At 38.6% G+C, this 23,925-nt stretch overlaps 1 protein-coding gene across 1 annotated transcript in view; it reads right to left on the bottom strand.

Moving 5' to 3' along the window:
* LOC117978420 (putative SLC9B1-like protein SLC9B1P1) overlaps positions 1 to 23,925 on the bottom strand; it is a 52,595-nt gene that overhangs the window by 14,592 nt on the left and 14,078 nt on the right. The window contains exon 5 of the mRNA XM_055107095.1: positions 16,529 to 16,705. Within this exon, the coding sequence (XP_054963070.1) occupies positions 16,529 to 16,705 (177 nt within the window). The remainder of the gene's footprint in view (positions 1 to 16,528; positions 16,706 to 23,925) is intronic.

Raw genomic sequence — 23,925 nt, forward strand, 5'->3', positions numbered from 1 at the left:
CCATTTTGGCATCTCAAAATGCTGGGACTACAGGTGTGAGACACCACACCCAGCCTGTAATTCACTTTTAATTGAAGCATCGAATTTAAAAGGTAAAAGCATAATATTACTGTATTAAATTATGTGAATAAACAATATAAAATATATAGTGTGACATTGATAACAAAGTGAGAAGGAGGTGTAAAAAAGTAGAGTTTTTGTATGTGATTAAAGTTAAGTTGTTGTCAATTTAAAATAGATTATTATAACTATAAGATGTTTTTATGTAATTCTACAGTAACCACAAAGAAAAGACCTACAGAAGATACACAAATAAAAATGAGAAAGGAACCAAAGCATGTCCCTACCAAAAAAAGAAATCAGTGAAACAAACGGAGGCAGAAAGAGAGGCAAAGTGGAAAATAATACCTGCAAGACATGTATAAAACAATGAACAAAATGACAATAGTAAGCCCCTCCGTATCAGTAACTAATTTAAATGCAAATAGGCTAATTTTCCAATCAAAAGGCAGAGAATTTGCCGAATGGATTAAAAAAATGTAAATATATAGTATATGCAAGAGACTTACGTTAGATCTAAACACACACAAAAGTTGAAAGTGAAAGGATGGAAAAAGATATTCAATGCATTTGGTAACCAAAAGAGAACAAGGATGGCCATACTTAGACAAAATAGAGTTAAGTCAAATAATAGCACAAGAGACAAGGATATTACATAATAATAAAAGGGCCAATTGACCAAGAAGATATAGCAATTATAAATGTATATGCAACTAACAGTACAGCATCTAAATATATGAAGCTAACATAGACAGAATTGAGGGGTAACATAGATAACAACATCATAATAACAGAAAACTTCAATATTCCACTTTCAATTATGGATACAATAACCAGACAGAAGATCAACTGGAAAACACAGAACTTGAACAACATTGTAGACCAATTGGACCTGTCTGACATATACAGAATACTTCACCCAATAATAGCAAAATATGCTTTTTTCTCAAGTACATACCAAGACTTTTCCAGGATAGATGGCATGCTACTTCACAAACAAGTTATTAAAAATTTAAGAAAACTGAACTCATACCAAGTATCTTTTCTGACCACATTAAATGAAATTACAAATTCATAGCAGAAGGAAAAAGGAAAAGTAATAAATATGTGGAAATTACAAAAATATACACTCTTAACCAATTGGCCTGTGTGGTTAACATTAATTGTCAATTTGATTGAGGGATGCTTAGATGCCTGATGAAGCACTATGTGTGGGTATATCTGTGAGGGTGCTGCCACAGGGGAATGATGGATGAGTTAATGGACTGAGAGAGAAAAACCCATCCTCACTGTGGGTAGGCATCATGCAATTGGTTGCAATTGTGACTAGAACAAAAAGGCAGAAGAATGGGAACATTCAGCTTGCTTGGATTTCTTTTTTATGCACTTTCTGTCTCTTCCAGAGCAGTATGCCTTTTTCTCCTCTTGCCCTTGCACATCAAACTCCAGGTTCTTTGGTCTTTGGACCCTGGGACTTGCATCAGCAGCCTTTTGGGAGCTCTCAGGCCTTAGGCCTCAGACTAGCGGCTTCACTGTCAGCTTCCCTGGTTTTGAGACTTTCAGATTTGGACTGAGCCATGTCACTGGCTTCCTTGGGGGCCATGCTGTAGGCTTCTCTCATTTCCCAGCTTATAGATGGCCTATTGTGGGACTTTGCTTTTGTAATTATGTGAGCCAATTCTCCTTAATAAATTATATTTCATATATATGTAAATATATTCTCATAGATGCATGTATATGTATCTATATCTATATCTATATATCTATATCTATATTTATATCTATATCTATATTTCCTATTGGATCTGACCCTCTGGAGAACTCTGATTAATACACGGTCAAAGAATAAGTCACAAGGAAAATTAGAAAATGTCTTGAGACAAATAAAAATGGAAACACAACATTCCAAAGCTTGTGGGATGCAGCAAAATGAATATGAAGAGGACAGTTTATATATCTAACTACCTACCTTAAAAAAGAAGAAAGATCTAAAATCAGCAACTTAGATTTACACCTCAAGAAACTGGAAAAAGAAGAACTCAACCCAATGTTAGCAAAAGGAAGGAAATGATAAAGTCTAGAGCAGAAGGCCGGGTGCAGTGGCTCACAACTGTAATCCCAGCACTTTGGGAGGCCAAGGCAGGTGGATCACCTGAGGTCGGGAGTTTGAGACCAGCCTCAGAAACATGGAGAAACCTGTCTCTAATAAAAAATACAAAATTAGCCGGGCAAGGTGGTGCATGCCTGTAATCCCAGCTACTCTGGAGGCTGAGGCAGGAGAGTCACTTGAACTGGGAGGCGGAGTTTGCAGCAAGCAGAGATCACGCCATTGCACTACAGCCTGGGCAATAAGAGCGAAACTCCATCCCCCCCCCAAAAAAAAAAATGCTAGAGAATAGAAAAAAACCAATGAAACTAGTAGTTGTTTCAAAGTTCAACAAAATTGACAAATCATTAGCTAGAATATTTAAGAAAAAAATAAAGAAGACTCAACTTCTTTTGGGAACAAAAGAGAAGAAACTGCAACAGATATTACAGAAATAAAAAGGATTCTAAGAGTCTACTATGAAAGATTATATACTGACAAGTTGGATAACTTAAGAGAAATGAACAGATTCCTAGTAACATGCAAGTTACCAAGACTAAGTCACAAAATAAAAAATCTTAATAAACCTATAACTAGTAACTGAATCAGGAATCAAAAACCTCCTAGCAAACCAAATACCTGATAAGGGGTTAATATCTAAAATATATACAGAATAACAACTCAATAACAAAAGAACCTAAATGAGAAATGGTCAGTTGACTTTGCTATGGTCCAAATGTTCTCCCAATATTCATATGCTAGAGCCTAATATTCAATGTGATAATATTAAGAGGTGGGGCATTTTGGAGATGATTAGTTCATGAAGTCATCGTCCTCAGAAATGGGACTAGTGCCTTTATAAAAGAGGCTTAAGGGAGTTTGTTTTCCCTTTTGAACATGTGAGGACACAGAGAAGGTGCTATGTATAGTGAATATAGTGACCTCACCAGTCACTGAGTCTGTTGTAGCATAAATCTTGGACTTCTCACACCCCAGAAAGCAAGAAATAAATTTCTGCTGTTTATAAATTACCAGCCTAAGGTATTTTGTTACAGCAGCAGGAATGGACTAAGATAGACTTGAATAGACATTTTTTTTTCCAAAAAAAATACAAATGGCCAACTAGCATATCAACCCAACACTACGTGGAAGCTGCCAAAGCTTGGGGATTGAACTCTGAAGCAACAGCCTGAGCTGTACATTGGCTCCTTTTAGCCATGGCTAGGACACAGGGCACCAAGTCCCAAGACTGCACAGAGCGGCAAAGTTCTGGGCCTGGCACACAAAACCATTTTTTCCCTCCTAGGCCTCCAACTCCGTGATGGGAGAGGCTGTTGTGAAGAACTCTGACATGTCCTGGAGACAATTTCCCCATTATCTTGTCAATTAACATTTGGCTCCTTGTTACTTCTGCAAATGTCTGCAGTCAGCTTGAATTTCTCCCCAGAAAATGGGTTTTCTTTTCTATCACATCATCAGGCTGCAAATCTTCCAAACTTTCATGCTCTGCTCCCTTTTAAACATAAGTTCTGATTCCAAAACATATTTTTGTGAATGCATAAAACTGAACACTTTTAAGAGCACTCAGGTCATAAATTGAACACTTTGCTGCTTACAAATTTCTTCTACCAGATGTCCTGGATGGTTTCCAAGATGGCCAAATAAGAACAGTTCCAGTCTGCAGCTCCCAGCATGATCGACACAGAAGACAGGTGATTTCTGCACTTCCAACTGAGGTACCTGGTTCATCTCATTGGGACTGGTTGGACAGTGGGTGCAGGCCCAAAGAGGGTGAGCTGAAGCAGGGTGGGGCGTCGCCTCACCTGGGAAACACAAGGGGTTGGGGGATTTCCCTTTCCTAGCCAAGGGAAGCTGTGACAGACTACCTGGAAAAACAGGGCACTCCCACCCAAATACTGCACTTTTCCCAAGGTATTAGCAACTAGCAGACAAGGTGATTCTCTCCTGTGCCTGGCTCAGTGGGTCCCACACCCATAGAGCCTTGCTCACTGCTAGCACAACAGTCTGAAATCCATCTGCGAGGTGGCAGCCTGGCTAACGAGGGGGCGTCCAACATTGCTGAGGCCTAAGTAGGTAAACAAAGCGGCCAGAGAAGCTTGAACTGGGTGGAGTCCACCGCAATTCAACAGGGCCCATTGCCTCTAGACTCCATGTCTGTGGGTGGGGATAGCTGAACAAAAGGCAGCAACTTAGGCAGACTTATACGTCCCTGTCTGACAGCTCTGAAGAGAGCAGTGGTTTTCTCAGCATGGCGTTTGTGTTCTGAGAATGGACAGACTGCCTCCTCAAGTAGGTTCCTGACCCCTGTGTAGCCTAACTGGGACACACCTCCCAGTAGGGGCTGACAGACACCTCATATAGGCGGCTGCCTCTCTTGGACGAAGCTTCCAGAGGAAGTATCAGGCAGCAATATTTGTTGTTCTGCAATATTTGCTGTTCAGCAGCCTCCACTGGTAATACCCAGGCAAACAATGTCTGGAGTGGAACTCCAGCAAACTCCAACACATCTGCAGCTGAGGGTCCTGACTGTTAGAAGGGAAACTAAAAAACAGAAAGGAATAGTGTCAACATTAACAGAAGATCATCTACACCAAAACCCCATCTGTAGGTCAACAATATCAAAGACCAAAGGTAGATAAAACCAGAAGGATGGGGATAAACCAGAGCAGAAAAGCTGAAAATTCTAAAACTCAGAGCACCTCTTCTCCTCCAAAGGATCACAGCTCCTTGTCAGCAAAGGAACAAAGCTGGATGGAGAATGACTTTGACGAACTGACAGAAGTAGGCTTCAGAAGGTTGGTAATAACAAACTTCTCCGAGCCAAAGGAGGATGTTGGAACCCATTGCAAGGAAACTAAAAACCTTGAAAAAAGATTAGACGAATGGCTTACAAGAATAAACAGTGTAGAGAAGACCTTAAGTGACCCAATGGAGCTGAAAACCATGGCATGAGAAATTTGTGATGCATGCACAAGCTTCAATAGCTGATTCAATCAAGTGGAAGAAAGAGTATCAGTGATTGAAGATCAAATAAATGAAATAAAGTGGGAAGACAAGGTTAGAGAAACAAGAGTAAAAAGAAATGAAGAAAGCCTCCAAGAAATATGGGACCATGTGAAAAGACCAAATCTATATTTGGTTGGTGCACCAGAAAGTGATGAGGAGAATGGAACCAAGTTGTAAAACACTCTTCAGGATATTATCCAGGAGAACTTCCCCAACCTAGCATGGCAGGCCAACATTCAACTTCAGGAAATACAGAGAACAACACAAAGATACTCTTTGAGAAGAGCGATTCAAAGACACATAATTGTCAGATTCACCAAGGTTGAAGTGTAGGAAAAAGTGTTAAGGGCAGCCAGAGAGAAAGGTCAGGTTATCCACAAAGGGAAGCCCGTCAGACTAACAGCTGATCTCTTGGCAGAAACCCTACAATCCAGAAGAGAGTGGGGGTCAATATTCAACATTCTTAAAGAAAATAATTTTCAATCCAGAGTTTCATATCCAGCCAAAATAAGCTTCATAAGTGAAGGAGAAAATAAAATTCTTTACTGATAAGCAAATGCTGAGAGATTTTGTCACCACCAGGCCTGCCTTACAAGAGCTCCTGAAGGAAGCACTAAACATGGAAAGAAATACCCGGTAACAGCCAGTGCAAAAACATGCCAAGTTGTAAAGACCATCAATGCTAGGAAGAAACTGCATCAATTAACGGGCAAATAACCAGCGAATATCATAATAGCAGGATCAAATTCCCACATAACAATATTAACTGTAAATGTAAATGGGCTAAATGCTCCAATTAAAGGACACAGACTGGCAAATTGGAGAAAGAGTCAAGACCCATCAGTGTGCTGTATTCAGGAGACCCATCTCATGCACAAATTCACACATAGGCTCAAAATAAAGGGATGGAGGAAGATCTACCAAGAAAATGGAAAACAAAAAAGGCAGGGGTTGCAATCCTTGTCTCTGATAAAACAGACTTTAAACCAACAAAGATCAAGAGACAAAGAAGGCCATTACATAATGGTAAAGGGATCAATGCAACAAGAAGAGCTAACTATCCTAAATATATATGCACCCAATAGAAGAGCACCCAGATTCATAAAGCAAGTCCTTAGAGACCTACAAAGAGACTTAGACTCCCACACAATAATAATGGGAAACTTTAACACCCAACTGTCAATATTAGAAAGATCAACAAGATAGAAAGTTAACAAAGATATCCAGGACCTGAACTCAGCTCTGCAACAAACAGACCAAATAGACATCCACAGAACTCTCCACCCCAAATCAACAGAGTATACATTCTTCTCAGCACCACATCTGACTTATTCTAAATTTGACCGCATAATTAGAAGTAAAGCACTCCTCACCAAATGTAAAAGAACAGAAATCACAACAAGCTGTCTCTCGGACCACAGTGCAATGAAATTCGAACTTAGGATTAAGAAGCTCACTAAAAACTGAACAACTACATGGAAACTGAACAATTTGCTCCTGAATGACTACTGGGTAAATAACAAAATGAAGGCAGAAATAAAGATGTTCTTTGAAACCAATGAGAACAAAGACACAATGTACCAGAATCTCTGGGACACATTTAAAGCAGTGTGTGGGGGGAAGTTTATAGCACTAAGTGCCCAGAAGAGAAAGCAGGAAAGATCTAAAATTGACCCCCTAACATCACAATTAAAATAACTACAGAAGCAAGAGCAAACACATTCAAAAGCTAGCAGAAGGCAAAAAATAAGATCAGAGCAGAGCTGAAGGAGACAGAGACACAAAAAACCCTTCAAAAAAGCAATGAACCCAGGAGCTGGTTTTCTGAAAAGATCAACAAAATTGATAGACTGCTAGCAAGACTAATAAAGAAGAAAAGAGAGAGGAATCAAATAGATGCAATAAAAATGATAAAGGGGATATCACCACTGAGCCCAGGGAAATAAAAACTACCATCAGAGAATACTATAAACACCTCTACACAAATAAACTTGAACATCTAGAAGAAATGGATAAATTCTGGGACACATACACCCTTGCAAGACTAAACCAGGAAGAAGTTGAATCTTTGAATAGACCAATAACAGGCTCTGAAATTGAGGCAATAATTAATAGCCTACCAACAAAAAAAAAGTCCAGGACCAGATGGATTCACAGCTGAGCTCTACCAGAGGTACAAAGAGGAGCTGGTACCATTCTTTCTGAAACTTTTCCAATCAATAGAAAAAGACAGAATCCTCCCTAATTCATTTTATGAGGTCAACATCATCCTGATACCAACGCCTGACAGAGACACAACAACAAAAAAAGAGAATTTTAGACCAAAATCCCTGATGAACATCGATGCAAATATCCTCAATAAGATACTAACAAACCGAATCCAGCAGCACATCAAAAAAATTATCCACCATGATCAAGTTGGCATCCCTAGGATGCAAGACTGGTTCAACATACGCAAATCAATAAACGTAATCCATCATATAAACAGAATCAAAGACAAAAACCACATGATTATCTTAATATATGCAGAAAAAGCCTTTGACAAAATTCAACACCCCTTCATGCTAAGAACTCTCAATAAACTAGGTATTGATGGGACGTATCTCAAAATAATAAGAGCTATTTATGACAAACCCACAGCCAATATCATACTGAATGGACAATAACTGGAAGCATCCCCTTTGAAACCTGGCACAAGACAAGTATTCCCTCTCTCACCACTCCTATTCAACATAGTCTTGGAAGTTCTGGCCAGGGCAATCAGGCAAGAGAATGAAATAAAGGGTATTCAATTAGGAAAAGAGGAAGTCAACCTGTCACTGTCTGCAGATGACATGATTGTATATTTACAAAACCTCATCATCTCAGCCCAAAATCTCCTTAAGCTGATAAGCAACTTGAGCAAAGTCTCAGGATACAAAATCAATGTGCAAAAATCACAAGCATTCCTATACACAAATAACAGACAAACACAGAGCCAAATCATGAGTGAACTCCCATTCACAATTGCTTCAAAGAGAATAAAATACCTAGGAATCCAACTTACAAGGGACGTGAAGGCCCTCTTCAAGGAGAACTACAAACCTCTGCTCAACAAAATAACAGAGGACACAAACAAATGGAAGAACATTCCATGCTTATGGATAGGAAGAATCAATATCGTGAAAATGACCATACAGTCAAAGGTAATTTATAGATTCAATGATGTCCCCATCAAGCTACTAATGACTTTCTTCACAGAACTGGAAAAAACAACTTTAAAGTTCATATGGAACCAAAAAAGAACCTGCATTACCAAGACAATCCTAAGCAAAAAGAACAAAGCTGGAGGCATCAAACTACCTGACTTCAAACTACACTACAAGGCTACAGTAACCAAAACAGCTAGGTACTGGTGCCAAAACAGAGATACAGACTAATGAAAAGAATAGAGCTCTCAGAAATAATACCACACATCTACAGCCATCTGATCGGTGACAAACCTGACATAAACAAGAAATGGGGAAAGGATTCCCTATTTAATAAATGGTGCTGGGAAAACTGACTAGCCATATGTGGAAATCTGAAACTGGATCCTTTCCTTACACCTTATATAAAAATTAATTCAAGATGGGTTAAAGACTTAAATGTCAGACCTAAAACCATAAAAACCCTAGAAGAATACCTAGGCAATACCATTCAGGACATAGGCATGGGCAAGGAATTAATAACTAAAACACCAATAACAATGGCAACAAAAGCCAAAATTGACAAATGAGATGTAATTAAATTCAAGAGATTCTGCACAGCAAAAGAAACTACCATCAGAGTGAACAGACAACCTACAGAATGGGAGAAAATTTTTACAATCTACCCATCTGACAAAGGGCTAATATCCAGAATCTACAAAAAACTTAAACAAATTTATATGAAAAAATCAAACTACCCCATCGAAAAGTGGGCACAGGGTACGAACAGACACTTCTCAAAAGAAGACATCTATGAAGCCAACAGACACATGAAAAAATGCTCATCATCACTGGCCATTAGAGAAATGCAGATCAAAACCGCAATGACATACCAGCTCACACCAATTACAATGGCGATCATTAAAAAGTCAGGAAACAACAGATGCTGGAGAGGATATGGAGAAATAGGAACACTTTTACACTGTTGGTGGGAGTGTAAACTGGTTCAATCATTGTAGAAGACAGTGTGGCAATTCCTCAAGGACATAGAACTAGAAATACCATTTCACCCAGCCATCCAATTACAGGACATACACCCAAAGGATTGTGAATCATGCTGCTATAAAGACACATGCACATGTATGTTTATTGCAGCACTATTCACAATAGCAAAGACTTGGAGTCAACCTGAATGTCCATCAATGATAGTCTGGATTAAGAAAATATGGCACATATACACCATGGAATACTATGCAGCCATAAAAAGGATGAGATCATGTCCTTTCTAAGGACATGGATGAAGCTAGAAATGATCATTCTGAGAAAACTATCACAAGGACAGAAAACTAAACACCACATGTTCTCACTCATAGGTGGGAATTGAAAAATGAGAACACTTGGACACAGGGTGGGGAACATCACACACTGGGGCCTGTCATGGAGTGGGGGGAGGGGGGATAGCATTAGGAGATATAGCTAATGTAAATGACGAGTTAATGGGTTCAGCACACCAACATGACACATCTATACATATGTAACAAACCGGCACATTGTGCACATGTACCCTAGAACTTAAAGTATAATAATAGAAAAACTATGACACTCTCCTACATACCATATCTGTACAAAAATTATAAATTTTAGACAACCATCCAGAGATATTTCTCTAATTCTTGGAAAAAATATCAACATTGAAAACATCAAAACAATTAAACAGTTCTTTTTTCATCCAAAAAACAAAAAAAGAACAATAGGAATCCTCCCTAACTCATTTTATGAGGCCAGCATCATCCTGGTACCAAAGCCTGGCAGAGACACAACAAAAAAAGAGAATTTTAGACCAATATCCTTGATGAACATCGATGCGAAAATCCTCAATAAAATACTGGCAAAACGAATCAAGCAGCACTTCAAAAAGCTTATCCACCACGATCAAGTGGGCTTCAACCCTGGGATGCAAGACTGCTTCAACATATGTAAATCAATAAACGTAATCCATTACATAAACAGAACCAAAGACAAAAACCACATGATTATCTCAATAGATGCAGAAAAGGCCTTTGACAAAATTCAACACTCCTTCATGCTAAAAACTCTCAATAAACTAGGTATTGATGGGACGTATCTCAAAATAATAAGAGCTATTTATGACAAACCCACAGCCAATATCATACTGAATGGGCAAAAACTGGAAGCATTCCTTTTGAAAACCAGCACAAGACAAGGATGCCCTCTCTCACCACTCTCATTCAATATGGTTTGGAAGTTCTGACCAGTGGAATCAGGCAGGAGGAAGAAATAAATGGTATTCAGTTAGGAAAAAATGAAGTCAAATTGTCCCTGTTTGGAGATGACATGTTTGTATATTTAGAAAACCCCAACGTCTCAGCCCAAAATCTCCTTAAGCTGATAAGCAACTTCAGCAAAGTCTCAGGATAGAAAGTCAATGTGCAAAAATCACAAGCATTCCTATACACCATTAATAGACAAACAGAGAGCCAAATCCTGAGTGAAATCCCATTCACAATTGCTACAAAGAGAATAAAATGCCTAGGAATCCAACTTACAAGGGATGTGAACGACCTATTCAAGGAGAACTACAAACCACTGCTCAACGAATTAAAAGAGGACACAAACAAATGGAAGAATATTCCACGCTCATGGATAGGAAGAATCAATATCATGAAAATGGCCATACTGCACAAAGTAATTTATAGATTCAATACCGTCCCCATCAAGCTACTAATAACTTTCTTCACAGAATTGGAAAAAAAACTACTTTAAAGTTCATATGGAACCAAAAAAGAACCTGCATTGCCAAGACAATCCTAAGCAAAAAGAACAAAGCTGGAGGCATCACACTACCTGACTTCAAACTATACTACAAGGCTACAGTAACCAAAACAGCATGGTACTGGTGCCAAAACAGATATATAGACCAATGGAACAGAACAGAGGCCTCAGAAATAAGACCACACATCTACAGCCATCTGATCTTTGGCAAACCTGACAAAAACAAGAAATGGGGAAAGGGTTGCCTGTTTAATAAATGATGCTGGGAAAACTAGCTAGCAATATGTACAAAGCTGAAACTGGATCCCTTTCTTACATCTTATACAAAAATTAATTCAAGATGGATTAAAGACTTAAATGTTAGACCTAAAACCATAAAAACCCTAGAAGAAAACCTAGGCAATACCATTCAGGCCATAGGCATGGGCAAGGACTTCATGACTAAAACACCAAAAGCAATGGCAACAAAAGCCAATATTGACAAATGGGATCTAATTAAACTAAAGAGCTTCTGCACAGTGAAAGAAACTGTCATCAGAGTGAACCAAGCAATATAAAGAATGGGAGATAAATTGCAATCTACCCATTTGACAAAGAAAGAATTCAAACAAATTTACAAGAAAAAAACAACCCCATCAAATAGTGGGCAAAGATATGAATAGACACTTCTCCAAAGAAGACATCTATGCAGCTAACAGACACAAGAAAAAAAGCTCACCATCACTCGTCATCAGAGAAATGCAAATCAAAACCACAATGAGATACCATCTCACCCCAGTTAGAATGGCAATCATTAAAAAGTCAGGAAACAACAGATGCTGGAGAGGATATGGAGAAATAGGAAAGCTTTTATACTGTTGGTGGGAGTGTAAACTAGTTCAACCATTGTGAAAGACATTGTGGCGATTCCTCGAGGATCTAGAACTAGAATTACCATTTGACCCAGCAATCCCATTACTGGGTATATGCCCAAAGGATTATAAATCATGCTACTATAAAGACACATGCACATGTATGTTTATTGGGGCACTATTAACAATAGCAAAGACTTGGAACCAACCCAAATGTCAATTAATGATGGACTGGATTAAGACATGGGACACATATACACCATGGAATACTCAGAAGCCATAAAAAAGGATAAGCTCATGTCCTTTGCAGGGAGATAGATGAAGCTGGAAACCATCATTGTCAGCAAAACTATCACAAGGACAGAAAACCAAACACCGCATGGTCTCACTCATAGATGGGAATTGAACAATGAGATCACTTGGACACAAGGCTGGGAACATCATGCATTGGGGCCTGTTGGGGGTTGCAGGGCTGGGGGAGGGAGAGCATTAGGAGAAATACCTAATGTAAATGATGAGTTGATGGGTGCAGCAAATCAACTTGGCACATGTATACCTATGTATCAAACCTGCGCGTTGTGCACATGTACCCTAGAACTTAAGGTATAACAACAACAACAACAACAACAAACCTTTCTTCTATCAGATGTCCTCCGTCATCTCTCTCAATTTCAAAGTTCCATAAATCTATAGGGCGGGGCAAAATGCCACCAGTCTCTTTGCTAAAGCATAGCAGGAGTGACCTTTACTTCAGTTCCCAACAAGTTGTTCATCTCCATCTCGGACCTCCTCAGCCTGGACTTCACTGTCCAAGTCACTATCAGCAGTTTGGTCAAAGCCATTCAACAAGTCTCTAGGCAGTTCCAAACTTTCCCACATCTTCTGATCTTCTTCTGAGTCCTCCCAACTGTTCCAAACTCTGCACATTACACAGTTCCAAAGTCACTTCCACATTCTCAGGTATCTTATAACAATACTCCATTACCTCATTATCAAAATCGGTATTAGTCATGGTTCTCTAGAGGGATAGAACTAATAGGATATATATATATATACACACACATATATATATATATATGTATGTATGTGAAAGGGAGTTTATTAAGGAGAATTGAATCACACCATCACAAAGTGAAGTCCTACAACAGGCCGTCTGCAAGTTGAGGAGCAAGGAATCTAGTATTGGCTCAGTCCGAGTCCCAACACCTCAAAAGTAGGGAAACCGACAGGCCAGCTTTGAGTCTCTGGATGAAGGCCTGAGAGCCACTGGAAAACAACTGGAGTAAGTCCAAGAGTCCAAAAGCCAAAGAACCTGGAGTCTGATATTTGAGTGCAGGAAGCATCCAGCATGGGAGAAAGATAAGGGCCAGAAGGCTCAGCAAGTCAGCTTCTCCTAACCTTCTTCTGCCTGCTTTATTCTAGCCATGCTGGCAGCTGATTGTATGGTGCCCACCCACATTGAGGGTGGATCTGCCTTTCCCAGTCCACTAAATAAATATTAATCTCCTTTGGTAACACCCTCACAGACACAGCTGGGAACAATACTTTGGATCCTTCAATCCAATCAAGTTGACACTTACTTAATATTAAACTTCACAATGTAATATTCACCCCATTTGTAATTTTTCTTTAATATACAAACTCCTTGAGAACATGCACCATTTGATCTTGTCTCTCTGTTGTGTTGGGAGGCAGTGGAGAAGAGTTAAATGTGTGGGTGTGGAGTGAGACTGTCAGATTTGCATCTTGGCTCCCCTACTTATTGGATTTCTGTCCTTGAGAAAATTACTTAACATCTTTCTCAGTTTCCTTACCTGTAAATGAATGGTGACACATATGGAACTTAGAACAAGGGCCAAGCAAGTATTCAATAAAAGCTAATGTTGTTGCCTACCGTTTATTCTCAGTGTTTAGCATAGTAGACGGCAAAAGGAAGATTATTTTTTTTTCTTTTTTTCAGACAGTCTCCCTCTGTCACCCAGGCTGGAGTGCAGTGGTGTGATCTTGGCTCACTGCAACCTCTGCCTTTTGGGTTCAAGCGATTCTTCTGCCTCAGCCCCCTGAATAGCTGGGATTACAGGCCTGTGCCACCACACCCAAGTAACTTTTTGTATTTTTAGTAGAGATGGCCAGGCTGGTCTTGAACTCAAGTCCTCAAGTGATCCCCTCGCTTTGGCCTCCCAAAGTGTTGGGATTATAGGTGTGAGCCATTGGGCCCAGCCTGGAAATATTTTTTTGAAACATGACTGGTAACAATAATTTTTGAAAGAATGACAGATACCAATCATGAAGGAAAAGATTTTCACAATTGACAATAAAAAACTTTAACTTCTGAATGGTAAAAAGAGTGAGAAAATTAAGAGCCAAATTACAAATTGAAAACAATAACGTATATAAAACAAAGGTTTTCATTCTCAATTTAATGCAGAATCTTGACAAATCAAAAAGAATAAAAGGTGAACCCACCTAAAAGAAATAGGCAAAAACTTTCAAGAAAAGCAATTTACAAAATGGCAATGACTAATAAACATGGATATTTAACATCACTAGTATTCAAAGTACTTCATTTATAGAGATCCCTCCTTCACCTATCAAATTAGCGAAGATGAAAAAGGCTAGTAATACCAAGTTTTGAGGAGAGGTGAGAGGAAATGACAAGTTTATGTACCCTGGTAGGACATGATATTGTGGCAATATGTTTCAGAACACTCATAAATGTATATACCTTTTAGATCAACAATTACACTTTTAAGCTTAAGAAAATATGAAGATTAGGTACAAATATTTCTCTATATGTTCAACTAAGTATTATTTTTTAATTAAAAAAAATTTTTGAGACAGAGTCTCGCTCTGTTGCACAGGCTGGATAGCTCACTACAGCCTCCGCCTCCTGGGTTCAAGTGATTATTCAGCTTCATCCTCCTGAGTAGCTGGGATTACAGATGCCCACCACCATGCCCGGCTAAGTTTTGTATTTTTAGTGGAGACGGGGTTTCACCATGTTGGTTGGCAAGGTTGGTCTTGAACTCCTGACCTCAAGTGATCCACACTTCTTGGCCTCCCAAAGTGCTGGGATTATAGGTGTGAGCCACCATGCCCGGCCAATTTTTTAATTTAAAAAAATATTTTTATAGCAGCACAACGAGTTATTGTTTTAATAGTAAATATGGGAGTTAACTTTAATTTTGAACAGGATAACTAATCATGATGCAGCACATTGAATACTCTTTCATTAAGCTAAACAACTATTAAAAATGATATACAAATACATTTACTGAAAAGAAACATGTTTGTGATATACAGTTAAGTTTAAAACAATTCAGGTTATAAGAACATATTAGGACGGGTGCGATGGCTCACGCCTGTAATCCCAGCACTTTGGTAAGCCGAGGCAGGTGGATCACGAGGTCAGGAGATCAAGACCATCCTGGCTAACACGGTGAAACACTGACTCTACTAAAAATAATAATAATAAAAAAATTAGCCGGGCGTGGTGGCGGGCGCCTGTAGACCCAACTACTTAAGAGATTGAGGCAGGAGAATGGCATAAACCCGGGAGGCAGAGCATGCAGTGAGCTGAGATTGTTCCACTGCACTCCAACCTGGGTGACAGAGCAAGACTCTGCCTCAAAAAAAATAAATAAATAAAAGGGCATGTTGGTCAATATTCACTGATTTTTAAAGAATATTTGACAGAGAGAGAGGGGTAAGGGAAGGGAAGGGGGAGGAGAGGGGAAGGGAAGGGAAAGGAAGAAGGGAAGAAGGGAAGGGAAGGGAATATGGGTGGATTTATATCAAAAGGTTCAGAAGGAAATGATTATTTTCTTCTGGATGTGACTATCGCAGATTTTATTTTTAACTTTTCCTCTTTTTCTTATTTATTTATATTTTCTTATTTTAAGAGAAACTATAAAACTATATATATTACTTTTCAACTTAAAAATAGTTTAGCGCTTCAATAATACCGAAGTCTCAAACATGCAGATAATTAAAGCATTACTAATTGTGGAAATGTTTAGTTTCACAATTTCTGTAGTGATATTCAAGACCAGATATCACCTTGGGAATCAGAACCGGTGCAGGATCTTGTCCTAACACTACCAAAAAGGCATATGGCTGTCCCAGCTCTGTATGTTTATGTTTTCTTATAATAGAGCAACCAGTTGTTTATTAGGATGGCCAAAAAGGCGCATTTCAAAAATGCCTATTAAAATATTAGTAGTACAAATAATACTGCTGCTTAATTTTTTCTAATGAGAACTGATAAAATTCAAAAGCAACATAAGCAGATAAATAGTAATAATATGGTTTATCAAATTAATTGTCACATGGTTATTAAAGTGAGATCATGTGTGTTAAGTAGTGGTATCTTAAGCCACTGAAATATCTTCCTTGGTCTGGAATGAGCTTTCTATGGAGATTAAAATGATGTTAAATTGAACAGTCTTGGTTAATAAATGAAGAAGCAAAGCCAGAAACCCTGTTTAAAGAACTAATAAAAAAGGTCATGAATGATCTGGCAGTTGTTATATTTTCTTGTTTACCCGAGGAGAAGACTATGCTCAAGCATGTATTGAATCCAGTGATAGCCAGAATGTCATCCATAATGCTAGCAGCCATTAGTAAGGTTGGAATGTCTTCCTCAACACCATATCCATTGTCTTGCAACACCATCGTGTAAAGGAAAACAACAGCAGGAGAGACAGCACCTAGAACAAAACTGAAAGAAAGAATGAAAATTAATTTAAAAGCAGCTTTTTAACCAAGTAGTGTTTTATAAGTACAAGTAGTTTATAATAAATTTATAACAAACATTGTTTAGAAGAATTTCAAATTTGAGTGAATGCAATTTAATGGTGATAAAACTTTTCATGCATTTTTTAGTGCTGGCTAAAATTTTATACAGACGTGGTTTCAAATGTTGGGCTTAGCACAGGTTACAGCCTCTCCCTCTATTCCTAAGTCCTTTGAAGTGAAGATGTAAAGGTAATAGAAAAATTCATAACCTAATTAGAAAGCAAAAGGTGAATCATCAATGGACAAGAAACTAAGTATATGCGAGAAAGATAAGAGACAATTTAGGATTGAATAAAGGAAACCATAAACCAAAATGTGTGTAAATAAGATTGCCTCAAAAGATACATGTGCTTCTAAAAGTGGTCCAAGCCCTGAAATGACAGATGCTGGGAGCAGGAGAGACCTCTGGGGAAACCAAATAGTTGATTATTTGGAGTACCACTGTAAGAATGGTCAGACAAATCTACCTTCCACACATTTCCTACCTCTTGAGTAAATAAGTAAGTAAGTAAGGAAGGAACAGAGTTGTCTGCCCATAAAAACAAGTGTGGCCATCTAAGTTACAAAGGCAAATGAGAACATTTCTGGAGTGGTTGATGACACCCATGAGGAAGGGCGAGGTTCCTGCTCAGAATACCTTCTATTGGCATATCTTATCCTGAATTTCACCTCATTTCTTCTACATTTACTTTATAAAGTGTGAAGTATATCCTGTGTAGAAATGCTTTTGGTGCTCCTGCCAGAATCCATTTACCAGGTCAATGAACACATCTCCCAGTGCTTCTTGTTGGCTGCTAACAACAAGAAGGTTTCTGCAGGTTTCTAGAACCCTTGTCCTGCTGACAAGCACCTACCTGGGAATACTAGGGAGGTTGTGCACCCCTCTACTTTCCCTCCAGACAGCATCTGCCAATGACGGACTGATGTGAGATTTGCTTCTGGCTGTACAACTCTATGGCTCAGTTTATGCTACAGATTTCTCTGTGGGCTCAAGAAGAGACTAGACTTCTCTAAGACCACATACTTGTCTAGTTCAGTGGTTCCTGAACTCTGCTGCACATTGTAATCACCTGTTGTATTATTTTTCTCATTTGGCTTAACAAGTCATCCCCAAACATAGCAGCTTAAAACAACAAATATTTATTGTCTTATGACTTCTTTGGGTCAGGAATCTGGGCATGGCTTAGTTGTATGCCTTGACTTAAGATTTCCCATGAGGTAGGGTGGGGTGGAGAAGATCTGCTTCCAAGTTTATTCATGTAGCCATTGCAGGCTTCAGTTTTTTCCAATGGCGTTTTCTCCACAGGGCTGCCTCAGAACATGACAGCTGGCTTCCCCAAGAATAAGTGATCAAAGATAATTTAATCCACTACATCAATTAAAAACACAAAGTATCTAAGAACAGGCCGGGCACGGTGGCTCACGCCTGTAATCCCAGCACTTTGGGAGGCCGAGGCGGGCGGATCACGAGGTCAGGAGATCGAGACCATCCTGGCTAACACGGTGAAACCCCGTCTCTACTAAAAATACAAAAAATTAGCCGGGCGTGGTAGCGGGCGCCTGTAGTCCCAGCTACTCGGGAGGCTGAGGCAGGAGAATGGCGTGAACCCGGGAGGCGGAGCTTGCAGTGAGCCGAGATCGCGCCACTGCACTCCAGCCTGGGCGACAGAGCGAGACTCCGTCTCAAAAAAAAAAAAAAAAAAAAAGTATCTAAGAACAAAACTGTGAAGACAGTCTATAATTTTATAAAAATTGTGAATATAATATAATAATTAAGGTAATACCTGAATACTTAGAGAGACATTTCACAAGTGTGAACTAAAAAGCCCCAATTTTACTATTGCCCAACACCACGCCTGGCTAGTTTTTGTGTTTTTAGTAGATACGGTGTTTCATCATTTTGGCCAGGCTGGTCTTGAACTCCTGACCTCAAGTGATATGCCTGCCTTGGCCTCCCAAAGTGCTGGGATTATAGGTGTGAGCCACCACGCCCGGCCAAAGCCTCAATAATATATAGATGTAATCTCTCCCTCAAATGAATTAATCAGAGATACACCAATCAAAATCTTTGGTGGGATTTTTACTGAGCATGACAAGCTGATTATAAAATTCATTTGGAAGAATAAGATCTTAGAATGAAAGATCAAGTAAACTTAAGAAAACAAGATGCTGTTTTTGTAAAGGTAAAATAATTAAAACTCAATAATAGTGACATATAAAAAGACAAAATTAATTGGAAGAAAAGAGAATACAAAGGGTGGAAACAAATCTATGGGATTTGTTACATCATACAATTGGTACTTTAAATCAGTCGGAGAAAGAAAGAAATCTTTCAAAAATGGTGTTGAGATAACTATTTATGTGTAAAGGAATATAGATAGATCCTTACACATAATAAATGTTAAAAGCTCAAAAGGAAAAGTAGTAATAAGAAAATGTAGGGGGCAAGGTGTGATGGCTCACACCTGTAATCCCAGCACTTTGGGAGGCTGAAGTGGACAGATCAGGAATCTGAGAACAGCCTGGCCAACATGGTGAAACCAAAGGCTGGGTGCAGTGATGCATGCCTGTAGTCCCACATACTTGGGAGTTTGAGTCAGGAGAATCACTTGAACCTGGGAGGTGGAAGTTGCAGTGAGATGAGATCATGCCACTGCACTACAGCCTGGGTGAGAGCAAGACTCTGAACAACAACAAAAAAAGATGTAGAATAATATATTTGTGATCATGAGGTAAAAATGACCTTTTGAATGATACATACAAAGGCATTAGACATAAAAAGAGATTGTGATACATTCAATTATATTAAAGTAGTACTTCAAAAGCAACTTCAAAAGTACTATAATAAAGTACTACTTCAAAAGCAATTCTGCTCTTTCTCCCCTTTTTTTCTCTTTTTCATTTTCAAAGTCAAGTGAACAGTGTTGTGTATTGGCAATTCTCTCTGTTGAAAATAACAAAATACACTTTTTAGAGTGAAAAAAAATCATCACAAACAAAATTAAATATCTACTGATATTTGCAATACATATAATTTACAAATGCCTATAACAGATATAATTAATAAAGAAGACCAACTCAACAAAAAAAATGGACAAAGGATATGAACAGGCTAGTTACAGATAAGGAAAAGCTGAAGGACAACACATATATAAAAGATATTCAAGCTTGTGAATAACCACAGAAATGCAAATTAAAATAACAAAAATATGCCATTTTTTCAATTATCAGACTGGAAAACATTATAAAATTTAATAATATCAAGGATTTGCAAGGATTTTCAAGAACAACAGGTATGCTCCTAAGCTATTGTTATTAGGGCAAATCAAAGTGGCCATACCGAAAGGATTTTGGCAGTATACATCAAACTAAAAATGCATGTAACCCAGGTAACTATTCTAAACAAACTTGTATTTATGTAAAATGAGACAAATAAAATGCTATTTTTGTTATAACATTGTAAATAAAATCCGCTGTTGACATACAATATAATCTTATACAATTAAAAGGAATAAACTACATGTGTATCCATCTTGAGATGGATAAACCTCAAGACTATTGTTGAGTGAAAAGAAAAAATTGTAAAGTAAAATTTTCTGGGGTATGATTAAGTAAAAATGCACAAAATAATACTCTTTTTTACTCTGGGTTCACAAATACATTTGTTAGAAGTCCAGAACATTATTTTTAAAGATCTAGAATGATAACATAAAACTCATGAAGATGCTGCCACTCTGTCTCCAGCGGCACATGAGTGCACCCCACAACATCATTGCCCCAGCTGGAACGTGCAAGTATGCAGAACACCCCCATCCCACTCCTGCCAGCACTGCACCCCTGCCAACACATGCATACCTGCTGTGTGCTGCTGCTCCTGGCACATATCTGTGAGTGGGGACCTTGCTACAATCACTACAATGAAGCACTTTGGCTGGCACACCCCATCAGAGTGTTGTTGCCAGTGGACTGGGAACACCTCAGTGCTTAACATTGAAGGGCCAGACAACAAATCTGTGGGTGTGTTACCAGCCTTGCAAAGTTAGAGCATGCAGTTCAGGAGTGCTGGGCTGAGCCTTTGCCCCCTGAAATCTTCCAGAAATGAAGCCATTTGACTGAAACTACCTTATGTCACAGTCAAATCCTCAAGGGCATTAAAGAATATAAAAAAGGAAAAAACTCCATCCAAAGGACAGCGATTCAAAACATTAAAGGAACCTTAGCCCACAGAGATGTGAAAGAACAAGTGCAAGAACTCTGGCAATATAAAAAGCCAGAATGTCTTCCTGTCTTCAAGCAATCATACTAACTCTCCAACAATGGTTGTTAACCAGGATTAAATGACAGACATAGATTTCAGAATCTGGATACAAACAAAGATCATTGAGATTCAGAAGAAAGTCAAAATCCAATCCAAATGATCTAAGAAATCCAATAAGATGACATAAGAGCTGAAAGATGAAATAGGCATTTTAAGAAAGAACCAAACTAAACTGATAGAGCTGAAAAATGCACCTCAAGAATTTCATAATACAATAACAAATAATAACAGCAGAACGGACCAAGCTGAGGAAAGAATCTCAGATCTCAAAGACCACTTCTTTGAATCAACTCTGTCAGATGAAGATAAAGAACTAGAAAGAATGAACAAAACCTCTGAGAAATCTGAGATTATATAAAGAGACCAAACATATGACTCAAAGCATCACTCAAAGAAAGGGAGAAAGAACAAGCAAGTTGGAAAACATATTTGAGTATACTGCCCACAAAAATTTCCCAAATCTTGCTAAAGAAGTCACCATTTAAATCCAGGAAATGCAGAGAATCCTGTGAGATACTATACAAGATGACCATCCCCAAGACAGACAGTCATCAGATTCTCCAAGATCAACATGAAATCAAAAAATATGAAAGGCAGCTAAAGTGAAGGGGCAGGTCACATACAAATGGAATCCCATCAGGCTAACAGTGGAACTATAAGATACTCTACAATCCAAAAGAAATTGGGGACCTATATTCAGCATTCTTTTTTTTTTTTTTTTTTTTTGAGACAGAATCTCACTCTGTTGCCCAGGCTGGAGTGCACTGTTGCTATCTCGGCTCACTGTAACCTCCATTTCCCGGGTTCCGGCAATTCTTCTCCCTCAGCCTCCCAAGTAGCTGGGACTACAAGTGCGCACCACAACACCCGGCAATTTTTTGTAATTTTAGTAGAGAAAGGATTTCACCATATTGACCAGGGTCTCAAATTACTGACCTCATGATCTGACCACCTCGGCCTCTCAAAGTGCTGGGATTACAGGTGTGAGCCACCATGCCCGGCCTTCAGCATTCTTAAAATAAAAAAAAAATACTTGGCTGGGTGTGGTGGCTCATGCCTGTAATCCCAGCACTTTGGGAAGCTGAGGGGGGCGGAACACAAGTTCAAGAGATCAAGACCATCCTGGCCAACATGGTGAAACCTCATCTCTAATAAAAATACAAAAGTTAGCTGGGCATGGTGGTGCGTGTCTGTAGTCCCAGCTGCTCAGGAGGCTGAGACAAGAGAATCACTTAACCCAGGAGGTGGAGGTTGCAGTGAGCCGAGATAGCACCACTGCACTCCAGCCTGGGGTCAGAGAAAGACTCTGTCGCAAAAAAAAAAAAATAAATAAATAAATAAATAAAATAAAAATTCAACCAAGAACTTAATATCCAGCCAAACTAAACTTCATATGTGAAGGAGAAGTAAGATCCTTTTCACACAAACAAATGCTAACGGAATCTGTTACCACCAGACATGCCTTACAAGAGGTCCTTAAGGGAGTGTTAAGCGTGGAAGTGAAAGACTGTTAATGGCCACCACAAAAATACATTTAAGTACATAGACCATTGACGTTGTAAAGTAACTACACAATCAAATCTGCATAATAACCAGCTAACAACATAATGGCAGGATCAAAGCTATAAATACCAATATTAACTGTGAATGTAAACAGTATAAATGCCACGCTTAAAACTCACAGAATGGCAAGCTGGATAAAGAAGCAAAGCCCAACAGTATCTGTTGTCAAGAGACCCAGCTCATATGCAACAATACCCATTGGCTTGAAGTAAAATGATGGAAAAAAATCTACCAAGCAAATGCAAAACAAAAAAGGGTAAGCATTGTTATTCTAATTCAGACAAAATAGACTTTAAACCAACAACAATCAAAAAGACAAAGAAGGGCACTACGTAATGATAAAGGGTTCAATTCAACAAGAAGACTTAACAGTCTGAAAGATAAATGTGCTCAAAACTGGAACATTCACATTTGTAAAACAAGTTCATAGAGACCTATAGAGAGACTTAGATAACCACAGAATAATAGTGGGAGACTTCAACATCTCACTGACAGTACTTGACAGATCATAGAGACAGAAAATGAACAAAGATATTCAGGACTAGAAGTCAACACTTGGCTAAATGGACCTAACAGCCTTCTACAGAATACTCCACCCAACAACAACAGAATATATCTTCCTCTCATCTGTACATGGCATATATTGTAAAATTGATCACACTATCAGTCTAAAATTATTTCCAATAAATTAAAAGAAACCCCTGAAATCATGCCAACCACACTCTTGGACCGCTCAGTGTAACAAAAATAGAAGTCAATGCTAAGAAGAACTCTCAAAACCATACAATTGCATGGAAATTAAACAAACTGTGCCTGAATGACTTTTGGGTAAACAATGAAATTAAGGCAGAAACCAATAAATTCTTTGAAACTAAAACAAAGATATAACATTCAAGGCTCTCTAAGACACAGGCAAAGCAGTGTTAAGGGAAAAGTTTATCGTGCTAAATGCCCATATTGAAAAATTAGAAGGATCTTAAATTAACAACCTAATATCATACCTAAAGGAAATAGAAAAACAAGAGGAATCCAACCCAAAGCTAGCAGAAGAAAATAAATAACCAAAATCAGAGCAGAATGGAATGAAATTGAGTCATGAAAAGCCATACAAAAGATAAATGAACTAAAAGCTGGTTCTTCGAAAGAATAAAGAAATTTGATAGGTCACTAGCTAGACAAATAAGGAAAAAAAAAGAGAAGATACAAAAAACACAATCAGAAATGGTAAAGTGGACATTACCGCCAACCACACAGAAATACAAA

This window comes from Pan paniscus, chromosome Y (genome assembly GCF_029289425.2).
Source record: "Pan paniscus chromosome Y, NHGRI_mPanPan1-v2.0_pri, whole genome shotgun sequence".
In the NCBI taxonomy this organism is placed as follows: Eukaryota; Metazoa; Chordata; class Mammalia; order Primates; family Hominidae; genus Pan; species Pan paniscus.